The sequence below is a fragment of the Xenopus tropicalis genome, chromosome 8 (genome assembly GCF_000004195.4).
Source record: "Xenopus tropicalis strain Nigerian chromosome 8, UCB_Xtro_10.0, whole genome shotgun sequence".
Taxonomy (NCBI): domain Eukaryota; kingdom Metazoa; phylum Chordata; class Amphibia; order Anura; family Pipidae; genus Xenopus; species Xenopus tropicalis.
This window is the reverse complement of record NC_030684.2, coordinates 29,203,706-29,219,688: the sequence shown is the minus strand read 5'-3', so window position 1 is coordinate 29,219,688 and position 15,983 is coordinate 29,203,706. Positions and strand designations below refer to the sequence as shown.

General features: G+C 38.4%; 1 protein-coding gene across 3 annotated transcripts in view; it reads left to right on the top strand.

The window, feature by feature from the left end:
* The window catches only part of nek6 (NIMA-related kinase 6), a 135,699-nt gene that overhangs the window by 79,995 nt on the left and 39,721 nt on the right, over positions 1-15,983 (top strand). For all 3 annotated transcript variants that reach the window (NM_001006699.1, XM_012953020.3, XM_012953021.3), the window contains one exon: positions 5,351-5,467. In NM_001006699.1, the coding sequence (NP_001006700.1) occupies positions 5,387-5,467 (81 nt within the window). In that variant the 5' untranslated portion in view covers positions 5,351-5,386. The remainder of the gene's footprint in view (positions 1-5,350; positions 5,468-15,983) is intronic.

Genomic DNA, 15,983 nt, shown 5'->3' with positions numbered 1-15,983 from the left:
CTCCTATCTCCCTATCCCTAAATATTGTCATACATGCCTAGATGGTTCGGTTGTGAAAATTCACTACATTACAAATTTAAATCTGGGTGTGTATGGCAATTTTAAGACCTCTGTAGATAAATAAAGCAGACTTGGCTGACCATGTTTCCTCTATGCTGTATTGTGCGTGCAAAAAGAACATTTTTGCAAACAAAGCCAAAAAGAATTTAAAGGAAATGATGGCTGGGGTGCATTCGTCCAAAATATACATTGCATGGCTGCTTGTGGGTTCTTCTTTTTCAACCAGCTCATCCTTAGTTTATAAAAATGTCAAACTTAATTGTCAAGGTGTTTTTTAACACCGAAACTGATAATACTAGAGATTAAACCATAACTTTTCTGGTTTTTGTCTTCGTTGTTCAAATGTATTGTAAAGGCAAATTTGGTTCTAAGGTTAAAGCTTGATGTTCATGCTTGCAATCTTACCTCTCATACCCTTATGTCTAGTAAACGGTACTATGTTTGTCAAAGTGTCCAGTAAACTAACTGGTTGCTGCAGGTGATAAGTAGAAAACTTTTTATTTCATAACCCTATTTAACTCTGCAAAGCTATCTATCTCCCTATCCAAGCCTCTGTTACCTGGAGGGTGCCGACTGCTGTCTGTTCACATCAGCAGGCATAATGTGTGTGCTGTTGGCACCCTCCAGCTGTGGACTGAATACTAGTATTGAGGAAGCAATCATATACCAGCTTTCTTAGGTTCTTGAAAGATACTTACACCAGCTCTCACCATTTTTTTAAATTATAGCAATACTTTTTCATATTATCTATGTAAACCTGTTCAACAGTGGTTCTAGCAATTTCAAATGGAAAATGCCCAAGATCAATAGACCTCACTAAAGACCAGTCATTGCGGTGGCATTGTACAAGCAAAGTTTACTAGATCTAATTATCTTAAGCAATGCCACTTTTTAACTTTATACCTTAACAGAAAAAATTCCAATTTGTTTGACAAATTTTGGATGCTCACTCAGGCCTATGCTGGATATGATCTATCAGCAAACCATCTAATATCTTCCTCTTTGTAGAGGCCAAACGTAAAGGTTTCCAGGCTGACAGCATATTTCCTCTTTAAATGCTGGAATTACATCTGCTTTCTGTTCGTGCCACAAGAGCCAAGAAAGTCTGAAATGTTAAAAAATAACAGCCTATGTGTGTGTGTGGGGTTGTATTGCAAGTATGCAGCTGTTAGCTGCATCATCAAATCTCATTTAGTTGTCATGCAGCGTGATCAGATCCCATAAAAATGGATTCCCATCTCTTCTCCCCAACTGTATAGATCAAAGGCCTTGGAAATCACATTGTGCCTGATCAGACCTGGCCAAAAGGACACCTTAGTTGCATCTTCTTAAACAATGAGTCTAATGCAACTTTGCAACTGGCGTTATTATTTTCCTGTTGTACTACTCTATAACCTAGACTGCAAGTGCTAGGGGCTGTAGGGGAATATAAATAAATATACCTAAATATTGATTTAGGACCACAAAAGCCTGAGCATTTTTTGAAAATAAAAAAAATTCTGAACTTACAGAGCAACGTCATTACGAAAAAAACGCTTTCAGACGTTCGTGGATTAGTAAATGTGCCCCTATGTGTAAAATTCACGAGGCTAAAAACTGGATGAATTTAACATAGAGACAAGCTGGGTGGAAAATATGACTGCTGATTATTTATTACAGAACATTTTAACAGCATTTATAACATTTATCACTAGTAAAGGTATCACTTAGCCAACCAGATTTAAGCCCCCAGTTGCTCATCAGTTTTCTTGGCTCTACCTTTAGATCTGCAGAAGAACATATGACTTTTGACCATCTTTGGTTAACACCCAAATAACCCACAGAACCTCTGAAGCTGTATAGTACAGTTACCCTTATCATCTAATCCAAACCTAAACCTCTATAGACAATTATAAATAAAATACCTAATTTTTCATGTCTGTCCAGTAATGTTTAAACCAATTCACATTAATGACAGGAAGTGTGAAAGCTTCTGCCTCTAACTAAACAAGCTTAATCCTTTCTAATCCCCAACTGTAGTCCCATGTTTTACTATAGCCCTAATGGAGGTTCTCATTTTACAAGAGAATCAATTGACTAAAATTAAGAAAAAAAAAATGCTCATCATAAGGAAAGAAATTGCTTTGGATGACACAGTCATTTATTTTTACTTCCAGAGTGTGAAAGCTGGCACACAGTCTGCTTTTTGTGATTGTAAAGTGATATTATTCTTACATAAATGTCACCAAAAGAGTGATTCTTCACTGCTGAAGACAGAATGTTGTCTTGCTCAGGCTAGATAAGCAATAAAACACCTTACTTTATTATCCTACTTATGCATGCTTCAACTATGCTTCAAAACACTTCTGGGGCTGGCTGAGTTAAGGATTTAGGGCTATTGAAGTTTTGTTCTTGGCTAGTATCTGGGTTGGGTTATCTAAAAAATATTTTAAACTTTAAACATCTCCTGGAGCACCATTATTCAAATTTGATACAAACTAAGACCAACAAATAGTCAAATTATATAATTAGTTAAATTCTAAATTGACATAAAGAATAATATTAAAGTAAATACATAAGGATAATGAACTAAGTGAAACCCCAATGGTACCTAAAGCGTGTAGTGGCCCGAGTGTAATAACCCCGGGCCTGCCACTTGTGCGTTCGCAGCCAATTCACAAAAAATTATTACGCAGTAAAAACTTACCGCCGTCGATGAATGGTCATAAGCCCTGAACCCATAGCCTAAGGGAGCAATCCAAATCCAACCAAAAAATTAGCTTCAAAAGCGCACCGGACAGCCACCAGATATCAATAAAACCTAGCACATTCATTTTCTTAAGATCCAGATGCCTGACGCGTTTCATGTGCAAGCACACTTAATCATAGGCATGGCGCACCATTAAACCCCTCATTTAGAAACACTGTATGTCACAACCACAACATCTGCCTAGAGAACTAAGTCCCAGTTCAAGGAATGGGAAAGAAGCATAATATTCAATGAAATAATTGAGAGGCCAATGGAGAACCACCCACATGGTAATGTAAGCTGGACACTCTACAAAAATATACATTATGGAAAATTGACTAGACAGAAGCCATTGTTAAAAAAAAAATCCTGTTTTAAATTTGCTTATTGTACTAATAAATTTAAAGAACTCTTTGGTCTCCGTGCAAAAAGCTATGTGTAGCAAAAAACTTGTTCTGCTAAACACCCTAAAGGTGGCCATACACGCACCGATAATATCGCACGAAACCTCGTTTCGTACGATATTCGGTGCGTGTATGGTATGTCGGCGAGTCGACCGATATCGCAGGAAGCTGCTGATATCGGCCGACTCGCCGATCGGACCAGTTGGAAAATTTTGATCGGGCGCCATAGAAGGCGCCTGATCAAAATCTCCCTTCAGCGCTGAATCGGCAGAAGGAGGTAGAAATCCTATTGTTTCTACCTCCTTACCTGCCGATTCAGCCCTGAATGGTGTGTGGCACATCTGACGATGACGAAACATCGCCAGATCGCCACTTGTATGGCCAGCTTTAGAACATCCCCACAGTGAACCAGTGGTGGTAGCATCTTGTGGGGATGCGTCTTTTCAGTAGCAGGAGCATCATTCGGCATGCTCCAAAAGTTTTATTAAAGTCTGTAACAATGGCTACATTAGCTGTTGGCATTTCTATCAACAAATGGATCAGATTTGAACCATTAAGTAGGACAGTATATATATATGTATGCACTGGGGTTCATTTGGAAGGTTTAAACTTAATGGCCTCCTGATTTGTCTTTTTTTTTCAACCCAAATCAACTACATGTAACTATGCACCTTTTGGGCAGTAGGTAATGCTTTTATGGACTGGAATGTTTTGCTTACAGAATTTCCTTCTGGCTGGATTCACTTGAGTGGAATGTTTGCTGATTTATGAAGATAACTGTACAGCCCAATTTCTTAGAAAGCCATTATAACATATGCACCACATAACACAGTGCTGTTTATTGTCAGATAAGATCAGATGTATGCGCAAGACTTTTTCTAGAAAGGTAGTGATGTTGGCATGTAATATACTGTTTTTTCTGTGACCCTTAAACAACAAAAGCTATATGGATAAAGTTTTTTGTGGGTATAAAGTTTAGTAAAGTTTGTGGAAAATGAATTTGTTTATAATCAAACTCAATTACATAAAGGGGATGAAATCTAAAACACACTGGGACTGGAGAGGCGCTATCAGGCTATAGGTGCTGCATGTTCAGGCACAGTCATGTGGTTTACATAGTTAATAATCTATCAAGAGCAACCTCTTGAAATAATACCTGGTTCATCTAGATGTTACACGCATGTACATATTTTACACTGTAGATTTTAATATTACAATAGCCTTTGATATTATGCTTGTCCAAGAAGTCATCCCAGCCACCCAATAGAATCTGTCATCACAAAGCGACAAGATCACCCGGCAAGGTGGCCTAACTGTGAAGAACCACTTGCAGTGCTCCAAAAGAAAGTTTATTTCATCAAGTCTAAAGACACCTCATTCATTACTGATTATTTCATCACATTTTTGAATTATACATAATGTCTGTAAAGCACTTAAATGTCTGCTAAAATCAGAATTATTTGCTAAAAATGGCCTTCCCATAATACAGAGCTTTCTGGATAACAGGTTTCTGGGTAACAGATCCCATACCTGTAATATAAAATAACTGTGGCATGACAGATATCCATGCTGTTCCATATCTGTATTATTTGGCTGCTGGTGAAACCTGTAAGTTTTTAAAGCATAAAAACACCCGCGCACAAACACACCCCTATGGAACTTATTGATCACACCAAAATAGCAAGGTGGGTGCTGAATTGAATAAACAGAGTAGGAGAGTGAAGAAAGAAGGATGGACGGATGTCAAAGTATAGAACTTGCTTGTGACACAGTTTTTGCACCGTGGGTAATGTGTAATAAGTGAAAAGAAATGTGACAGCATTCATACAGTATTTTAAGATGTGTTATACATGTGATAAGGTATCATCGTTTTATATAGCAGAATCAAGTAAAGAAGTTATCACACCCCAATTATGGCGGGAATATTGTAAATGACTGCACACGTAGCAGCCATATGATTAAAAATGAACACTTGGTGCAAGTTTGGAACAATAAAGAAATTATAATAAAATAAAAATAGAATATAATAGAAATATAAAATATTGAGTTATAAGAAAATCATGAAACACAGTGAAATACAGTGTACTAATGTAATGTACAATAAAATGAACACCAGAATTCCTGTGATGATAACCATTACATTTGTATTGTCTTCCAGCTGCATCAGAGTGCACATATAAACTGGAATGTTACCATGGAAGGACAGCATCGACTAGAAGACCAAAACAGCCCTATGTGCAAAGTCCAGGGGCAGGAATACCAGCACGACGGCCAAGTAAGATCCAAGTTAGCCTGATGGCAATAAAGTTTTTAATTAAAGAGAGGAGTTTGGTGGAAGAGAGTTTTCTACAATAAGTAGATCCTGGGCCTTATCCCTCCCCTTATATCTTACACTCAGTACAGCATCTTTCCCCATTTAACTGACTGGGCACAATTTATTTCTACCTATTTAGGACAGCAAATGAACATGCATGGAAAAAGGGGTTGTTCACCTTTAAATTAACTTTTAGTATGATGTAGAGCACTACGGGCCACGTCCGACACGTTCGGCTTTTTAATCTGGCCTGCCGACTCCACAAGTCTCATCACTTGAGACTTGGGGGCTGATTTACTTACCCACGAACGGGTCGAATGGAGTCCGATTGCGTTTTTTTCGTAATGATCAGTACTTTGCGATTTTTTCGTATGTTTTGCGATTTTTTCGGATTCTTTACGAATTTTTCGGATCCAATACGATTTTTGCGTAAAAACGCGAGTTTTCCTATCCATTACGAAAGTTGCGTAAAAAGTTGCGCATTTTGCGTAGCGTTAAAACTTACGCGAAAAGTTGCGCATTTTTCGCGTAAGTTTTAACGCTACGCAAAATGCGCAACTTTTTACGCAACTTTCGTAATGGATACGAAAAACTCGCGTTTTTACGCAAAAATCGTATTGGTAACGAAAAATTCGTACAGAATCCGAAAAAATCGCAAAACATACGAAAAAGTCGCAAAATGTTCGTTTTCAAGTCGGAACTTTTCCAATTCGGGTCGGATTCGTGGGTTAGTAAATCAGCCCCTTGGACTGACATGCAGAGACGGCGTAACGCTGGCCCGGCCCATCTGTCATACCCCTGGCCCGTCTGTTGGCCCCTGAGCCAAAAAGTTTGCCCACCCCTGACGTAGAAAGTGATATTCTGAAAACAATTTTCAATTGGTCTTCATTTATTATGGGTAGTTTTTTAATTATTTCGCTTTTTGTTCAGCAGCTGTCCTGTTTGGAATTTTAGCAGCTATCTGGTTGCTAGTTTCAGATTACCCTTGCAACCAAGCAAAAGTATGAGTGAGACAATAAAATTGTAGCCTCACAGAACAATAGTTTTTTTGGCTTCTGGGGTCAGTGACCCCCATTTGAAAGCTGGAAAGAGTTGAAAGAAAAGGGCATATAATTCAAACTAAAAAAATGAAGACCAATTGAAAAGTTGCTAAAAAGCCCATTATATAACATAAGTTAATTTGGAGGTGAACTACCCCTTATCCTAATCCTACACATTTATTGGATGTTAAGGAAATGTTGCCTATGATGAACTGCAAAATTGGAGCTCTATACAGGTGGTCAATGCTCGGTTAAAAGCAGAGGCACGGAATCTGCTGCATTCTGCTTGTTTGGTGGACATTTTGGCTTCAGCCAAATTGTATTAAAATCCTTAGTTTTGTTTGATTTATAGTAAATTATAACTTTTCTTCTATGATTTGGTGTTTTGATGTTCACTTACAGTATACATTTGATTTTGAATGACAACTGTGCTTCTGTTTTATATTATAAGCAAGGTTTGTGGCTAATCCTAAAACTACGGTGGATCCCGAGTCATCTTTTGCTTCAGTTCGAAATCAGTGCTATGAATCTTTTTTGATGTGTTATTATGTATAATACAGGTATGGGATCCCTTATCCGGAAACTCATTATCCAGAAAGTTCCGAATTACTGGAAGGTCATCTCCCATAGACCCAATTTTAATCAGATAATTCAGATTTTTAAGAATGGTTTGCTTTTTCTCTATAATAATGAAACAGTAGCTTGTACTTGACCCCAACTAAGATATAATTAATCCTTATTGGATGCAATACAATCCTATTGGGTTTATTTAATGTTTAAATTATTTTTTAGTAGACATAAGGTATGGAGATCTAAATTATGGAAAGACCCTTTATCCGGAAAACCCCAGGTCCCGAGCATTCTGTATAACAGGTCCCATACCTATGTACACGCATTAGTGACTTCCTGATGTATAGGACCTAGGGTTTTCCAGATAAGGGTCTATGGGAGAGGGCCTTCCTGCAATTCAGAGCTTTCTGGATAACAGCTTTCCAGATAACTGATCCCATACCTGTATAATAAAATCTCCTACATCTTCACCTGACAATAAACTATAACTGGCTAAGGATGTTGCAGGAGAGAAACAGACTGGCTATCTCAGCTCTCAGTGCCTTGTAGTGAAATGCATTGGCTTGCCAAGGGGAAAGTATTTTTCTATTTGAAGTAGAGAAAGGTTTAAATAAAACACTGAATAGAGGGAATGATTTTAAGTTGCCCATTTGTAGTTGAAAGGGCAGCACAGAAAGCTGGCCTGGGATTACATCTAATTTAGAGTAAAGTTTCTGATGCATGAATCTTGTGATCCTTACCTTTCCCCGAGACCCCTAGCATTCACCATCGATCATTCAAGCAGGGAGAAAATTGAGATTGAAGACTCTGCTTCAGAAAAGCATTTAGTGTTAAGAATGATTTTCTAGCCCAGGCACACACTTTCTGCACGGAAGGTATCTGTCTCCTGGGCTGCATTCAGTAAAGAGCTAGGAATATACCTTCTAACACACAGCAGGCAGAGGGCACTGCTTATTCCTCTCCTTTACATATTACCTTCCTTAAATATGAATGAAAAAATCTTGTCACAGGTTTGAAAAGGGTTAATAGTGATCTTAACTGCGTCTTGCTGCTTGATCACCCTATTTACAAATTTGCTGCATGGCCAGCCATGTTATCTGTACACTGAACGTAGTGCTGATTTACAGCATAGCAAATAGTGATTTACTGGCATGAATTTGAAAAAATGTTTTAAACTGCCCTTAAGCTGGATCTCCAAGGAATATCTAGGATACTGAATAAGCATTTACCTAAATGCCATTGTTTGGGCTGTCTAGGGTACTTTGGCACCACTTACAAGCAGGGTTTTAGTGCATTGGACTGAGGAATATTGATATATGATTTTTTCCTAGACCTCCATGGTTCACATTGGTGTTTGTACAGACTTTTTCCCAATAAGGCTATAACTTGTGACAAAAATATGGAATAAAGGAGCACCAAAGCTGATTTACTAATGATCATGTGTAATGATTTGTAATACTTATTGATTCATAGTGATCTTTTGGATTCATTGATCAGTCAATAAGGAGTCAGATCTGTTTGGACCAAAATGTATCTGTCATATCATATTAATATTGACCTATGTCATGGCTCATCGTCTACTATGAGGGTACAATACCTCAGATCAACTGTTCTCTTGGGGCTCTAAGGTACTAAAGGTGGCCATATATGGGCTGATAAAAGTTGCTGATGGTCTGATTGGGCAGTTTATCAACCTGTGTACGAGGCCCTCAGATAGGCCTACTTAACTGATATCTGCCCGATAATCTGCGAGATGATAGGCAGGTTAAAAATCTTGTTGGGATGAGGAATGCATTGGCACATTGATGATAGTGGTCCTCGTCCCAATGGCCTGTATCCCAGAAATGTTACCCGATTGTTTGGCCCAATGGCTGAACAATTAGATCAACCTGATATCGCCCATATCGAGGTGATCATATTGGAGAAAGAGCCACTTGTTTGTCGACCTTGCCAAATTTTTTAAGCTTTCAGTTTATGGCCACCTTAGATCCAGAGAAAAAGGAAATCATTTTTAAAAATATGCATTATTTGTATAGGATTGTTTTCCCACGAATAAGGATTAATTATATCTTAGTTGGAATCAAGTACAAGGTATTATATAACGGGTTTCTGGATAACAGACATCATATCTGTTTATGTATATAAAAGACAATTTTTGTCTCTAAAGCACACGTGTGATCAGACACCACAAATGATCAGACACCACAAAAAGCATGTTTATAGCTTTGTCTCTACTGATCCCTATTGCCTAGATTGGATAAAACTGCAAACAGCCAACAGATTCCACTGCATGCTGGCGATCTGTAAAATTTGGGCATTTGTTTTTTACATTTACATGTAGAAATTTGCATTCCGTTGTTTCCTTTCTACATATTTCTCAGTCCAGTGCACAATTGGGACAGGCATTTCTAAAAGGTGGATTTTGACTAAAAATGTCACCCACCAGTATTGACATACGAGGCAGTTTGTCTCAAAAGTGTAGCCATGCGTTTCTCAAATAAAAACATACAATGAAAAAACCTAGGCGCAATGTGAAGGTAATTATGATTTTAGGTCATAAGTATATGACTTTGTCAAGTACATTTTTTTAATGAGATTTCAGCACATTAATTGGCTGAGTGCTTTTATTTTATATGCACCACTGGTGATTTTGATCTGTAAAAATAATCTTTGTATACTAATGTAATCTTTGTATAAAAAGGTAAATGTTAGCATGACGTGTGTGTGTGTGTGTATATATATATATATATATATATATATATATATATATATATATATATATATATATATATATAGATAGATAGATTGATACATAGATACACCGTGTATGTTTCTTTATCAGGATTGTTTAGGCTCCAATAAGGATTAATTTCATCTTAGTTGGGATCAAGTACAAGGTACTGTTTTATTATTACAGAGAAAAAGGAAATAATATTTAAAAATGTGAATTATTTGATTACAATGGGATCTATGGGAGATGGCCTTTCTGTATTTTGGAACATTCTGGATAATGGGTTTCCAGAAAAGGGGTCCGATACCTGTACTATAAATAGTGCTTATCATCTATATATTTCCCATTAGTCTGTGATGGCATAGACCAGTGTGATCCAAATGAGGGCTTAGGTCAGATGACCCCCCCCTATCAACCAGTTTGCTCTGTTCTTCTCCATATCATTCTTGATGATATCCGTAGAGTACTGTCGGCTTCCAGTGATCTGTTATACTAGCAGCTGACACCCCCATGCCACACCAGGTCATATCTACATATATATGTTCCTGGGTACAGATACTGTTTATGTGAACAGCTTTACAATGGAGGCACGACTTTGCAGAGCTGTTACTCTCAAGCTGTAACACGTACAGGTGGCCAGAGGGCTATGATGCAAATTGTAAATATGTAAGCCAGTGAAAAGACCGGTTGTGCTGGAGTTTTAATGTAGGATATCACAAATAACAGGTGAGAAGGGCAGGATTGCATAATACTACTCCAGGGATAGGCAACTTTCCAAACAACATCCTCTATACAACTCAGTAGTGTGAGTTGTAGTTCTGCAAAACCTGGAGTGGTACAGGTTGCCAATAGTCTTTAAATGCCTTTTGCTCCTTACACACATGGTAGCAGTATGCTGTAAATGCAATAAAGACAATATAGCTCGAGTGGAGGAAGGCCACAGCATTTATTATAACGCAATAATGTTATACCAGCTAATTCATTAATGACAAATAAATGGATATGACCACATAACTGAATCTGTATGCTGGGGCTGCTGCCGCCCCCTCTCTGTGCTTACAACGTAAGCATCGGAGAGGGTTCAGAAGGGGCCGCATCGCCAGTGCAGAGAGCACTAGCAACCCTAGCAACAGCTGTTTTCTATAGTAAGGAAAACTGACCGCTCTCCTACTGTCCCCACAGCATTAACTCATGCGCTGCCAGCAACCCTCCCATGCAGGCTCAGGGGAAAATGAATTCCCCCGTGCTACACATTGGCATAGTTCAGTCATTTGCAAAGCTGACAATGACAGTGTTTCATATGCCCAGACCTTGACATCTGACTAATTTCCAGTCACAATGACAGGGGTGGCTCAATGTATTATCATTAGAGAACATTTCAAAGAAATCAGTAGGAGTGTTGAAAAATATGAAGAACTTTTTGACCCAGAATTGTTTAAAAATGATTGTTATTGTATGTGTGTGTGTGTGTGTGTGTGTGTGTGTGTGTATATATATATATATATATATATATAATAAATACATATATATATATATATATATAATAAATACTCCCATTCTTGAGAGGGGTGTTGATTGCAACACATGCCTTCTTGCCTTTTTCTGTGCAAAAAGGATTTTTTATAGGAACAAATGTGAAATTGTGGAAATGGCTAGCTGAAGCTGCTGTACTGGCAGACACATTAGATAGCTTCAGGAAAGGGCTGGCTTTTTTAATTGAAAAAAATACAAATTTACTTTTTTTTTATTTCTCATGTAGGCACAGGCTGCTTGATTGATTAGTGGATTATTTGCAATACCTGTGTTATAGAATATACCAAAATAGGACTGTTTTATTTGTATGGCTTTCCCCTAATAAATACAATTTTCTAGATAAACTCAGTACCTGAATTTGTTTTGCTTCATGATGGCTTCCAACTCTGTCATTCTGAAAGGGAATATAAATCCCTGTTTCATTTATCACCTTGTCGGGATTAAATGTTGTACAATTGGAAACAATCATTTATTTGCCCTCTGCTCACTCCCCTCCATGAACAGGATATACTACTTAAACTGCAGCACCCCCTAGTGGTAAGAGTTCACATGATTGCAAGTAACAAGGTCATTGGTCACTTTGCCTAAGCATGCAGGAATCAGAAGAGGCAAATGCAAACTCGGATCTTATAGTTCTGTATTTTGGTGGCTCATTAATCCATTAACATACCAATACCATTTCATAGGACTAAAACTCTGATCTGCAGATGCCTTCTCCCTGAGCATGTAAGACAGATTTGTAAGTGAAAGGGGACACAACTTCCTCTCCCTCTTGTTTTAGTCATTGGGCAAATAAGCAGATTAATATCTGCTGTTTATATGGATGGCAACATTGGGCAATATCTGACCATTTATCTATTAGATAAAGTTATTTACAAGTAGGTAGTGGTTATTTCGCATTTAATGCCACCTTTAGATCCAAATTGGGTTTGTTTCTAAACTCCGCAAATAAAGTAGCATCCCATAGAAGAGAGCGCAACTCTGTGCCTTTGGAAACCCACATTCTGCACTCCTTACAGAGCTATGGAAGAAGAAAGAAAAAGCCAGTCAAAATGTTCATCCTGTATCTGATTTACTGAAATTGCCTTGAGAATGTTATTATTTGGGTAACAAATTCTAACTAAATCTGTTTTAAACTTTCTCAGATGAAGATTCCAGAACAAAAAGGCTTGCTAAGTATCCAAACATATTGATGTTCTCCATTAGAGATCAGATATATTAATAAAGGGAAATGTTTCTGTGCCACCAAGTCCGTCCACTTTTACAGTTGATTTTATTTATGCTTACCTAAAGAAGGGAGACTAGCATATATTCTTAAAAATTACTAAATACATTCATATCTTAGTTCTAATTACTTCCTGCTCTTCATTGTCCCTTGGGGTTTTTTTTTTCTCCTCTGCATAAAAGGCTCATTGTGCCAAGAATAATATGTGCAAACTCTTTTGTTTTAATCAAGTAGAATGATGCTTGTTATATCTTGACAAGCCATGAGCATGCTTGGCCCTGTGTGCGGCTCCTCATCCCCTTTCCTACTTGAAGCTCTGGGTATGAAGGCTCCATTACTTTAATTAGGTCTGATGGGTTGTGATAGCGAATGCTAATCTAGGTCATTGCATATGTAAATGTGCAGCTGTACACTTGGAGCATGCCAAGGCTTATCAGCTGAGGTGTCCAGTCATCACCAAGCATCAAAACCCAACATAGCGGGGATAACTGCACTGAGCAGCCTGTCTGTGTGACACCCAGTTTTATAATGTATACATCAGTGGCCAGGGCCAAAGGAAGTCCTGAGCTACAAAGGAGTACACCATGTCAACAAGATCCCATTATGGTCTTGGTGATTTGTATAACATAAACCCAGCATCTGAGCTATTACACTATGACTTTTATAGAACAACTTTAGGGATATTTTACTTGATAATCTTGTCTTTTGAAACCAGAACTAAATGTCTTGCTAGGGTCCTTCCCTATTTCAATGACGATTCTTAAAAGTATAATGCTTAATTAACGCAAATTTTACAGTTATTTGCCCATTGGAGGGAAGTGTTTCCTTATACTGCAGGGGTGAGGTTTTATTTGCCTCTTTCAGGCAACCAATAGGACAGTGCATGCTATAACTTTAAGAGCTCAGTGTAAAAAATTTTATTTTCTAGACAGCCACAATCATGGGAAAGAAAGGAAAATAGGCTAAACCCTTCTATATAGGCTGTAAATAGATTTCATTTAAATACATGTACTGTATGTATGGAAACCATTGCATCTGTCACTTGTTGCTGTAGATTGTAGCAACTAGTAGGGCAATTCTGTATTTGCATCATTATATATACATAGTAACATAGTAAGTTAGGTTTAAAAAAGACATACGTCAGTCAAGTTCAACCTTAATGCTTATATATAACCTGCCTAACTGCTAGTTGACCCAGAGGAAGGCAAAAAACCCCATTTAAAGCCTCTCTAATTTGCAGAAGATGGCAATCGGACCAGTCCCTGGATCAACTTGTTCTGAGAGCTATCTCCCATATTCCTGTATTCCCTCACTTGTACTGAGAGCTATCTCCCATACCCCTGTATTCCCTCACTTGTACTGAGAGCTATCCCCCATACCCCTGTATTCCCTCACTTGTACTGAGAGCTATCCCCCCTACCCCTGTATTCCCTCACTTGTACTGAGAGCTATCTCCCCTACCCCTGTATCCCCTCACTTGTACTGAGAGCTATCTCCCCTACCCCTGTATTCCCTCACTTGCTAAAAAGCCATCCAACCCCTTCTTGAAACTATATAATGTATCAGCCAGTACAACTGATTCGGGGAGGGAATTCCACAACTTCACAGCTCTCACAGTAAAAAATCCTTTACAAATATTTAAACCAGAATCCCCTTTTTTCTAATTGGAATGGGTGGCTTTGTGTCAATTGGACCTACTGGTAAATAAAACATTAGAGAGATTATTATATGTTCCCCTTATATATTTATACATAGTTATCATATCACCTCTTAAGCACCTCCTCTCCAGTGTAAACAACCCCAACTTCGCCAGTCTTTCTTCATAACTGAGACTTTCCATACCCTTTACCAGCTTAGTTGCCCTTCTCTGGACCCTCTCTAACTCAATAATGTCCCGTTTGAGCACTGGAGACCAAAACTGAACAGCATATTCTAGATGGGGCCTTACCAGCGCTCTGTAAAGGGGAAGAATAACCCCCTCCTCCCGTGAATCTATACCCCTTTTTATACAGCTCAAAACCTTGTTTGCCCTTGCAGCTGCTGCCTGGCATTGCTTGCTACAGCCAAGTTTATTATCTACAAGGACTCCAAGGTCCTTCTCCATTATGGATTTGCCTAGTGCAGTCCCATTAAGGGTATAAGTGGCTGCATATTTTTATATCCCAGGTGCATGACCTTACATTTATCCACATTAAATCTCATCTGCCACTTAGCTGCCCAGATTGCCAGTTTGTCAAAGTCCTGCTGCAAGGATGCCATATCCTGGATAGAACTGACTGGTTTGCAGAGTTTTGTGTCATCAGCAAACAGTGATTATGTAATTACACTCATTGGTTTTCTAGTTTCTCCACTCAGAGGGTGGCCCATTATTAAGTCCCATTTGTGCACGTGCATGGAGCAGACATGGCAATAGAAAATATGTGGACATTTTATTACTATTTACATTATTATATAAATAATTATAAATCTTTCTTTGAAGGCCCTCCTCTATTCATATTCCTGTTCCTTTTACAAGCCACTGCCTGGTTACTAGGTTTAATTGGGCCCTAGAAACCACAGAGCTGCTGAAATTGCAACCTGTATTGCAGCTGAACAGAAAGCTAAATTATTCAAAAATTTCAAATAATAAAAAATGAAGACCACTCCCACTCCCCTATCACAGATATGGCCATTGTTACTTAGTTACTGTAGTAAATAAGATTATGAAGCTGCAGTGATTAGGAGGGCATTCTTTGCATCTGAAAGGCCCAATTCTAGCTAGTTGTTTGAGTGCAGGGTCTAGTTTTGAGTTTATGGGGGTCTTGGCAAGGCTGCTAGATTGCACAGTGTATTCCTCAGCAGCAAGAGGATTTTTTCCCTCTTCGTTTGCCATGGAAGGTCACTAGCAACAGGCTTGTGAAGAAGAAAAGAGCCCTGCAGATATATGACTACACTCATTAGAGGGCAGTGAAAGATCTCGGTGACACTGTGACATTTTATTCTTGGCCAGAGCTGCTAATTACCCACATTTCTAATTGCATGAGCCAGGTTCTTAAAGATCCCAATCCGAACAACGACTTAACCTGTGGGTAGCGTGGGCTGCATCACACTCTGTCCACGACAGGGTTAACACAACTCACATAAACCGGTCGTTCTCTACCGCTACACATTTCCAACCCATCGCTTTGGCAAATGTCATCGAAAATAAACGTGTTAAAGTGTATATGAATTGTTCTTTGAGCCCATCTTGGTTAGCCAATCCTGGACATTTAATTAGCAGCAAGAATAAATACCAGTTTCTATTTAGCATACACACTGGCTATCATTAAACTTTCTAATCAAGAAGAAAAAACGGCATGTACAAATAGAAACCACTTAAGGTGGAAAGCTCATTTATGA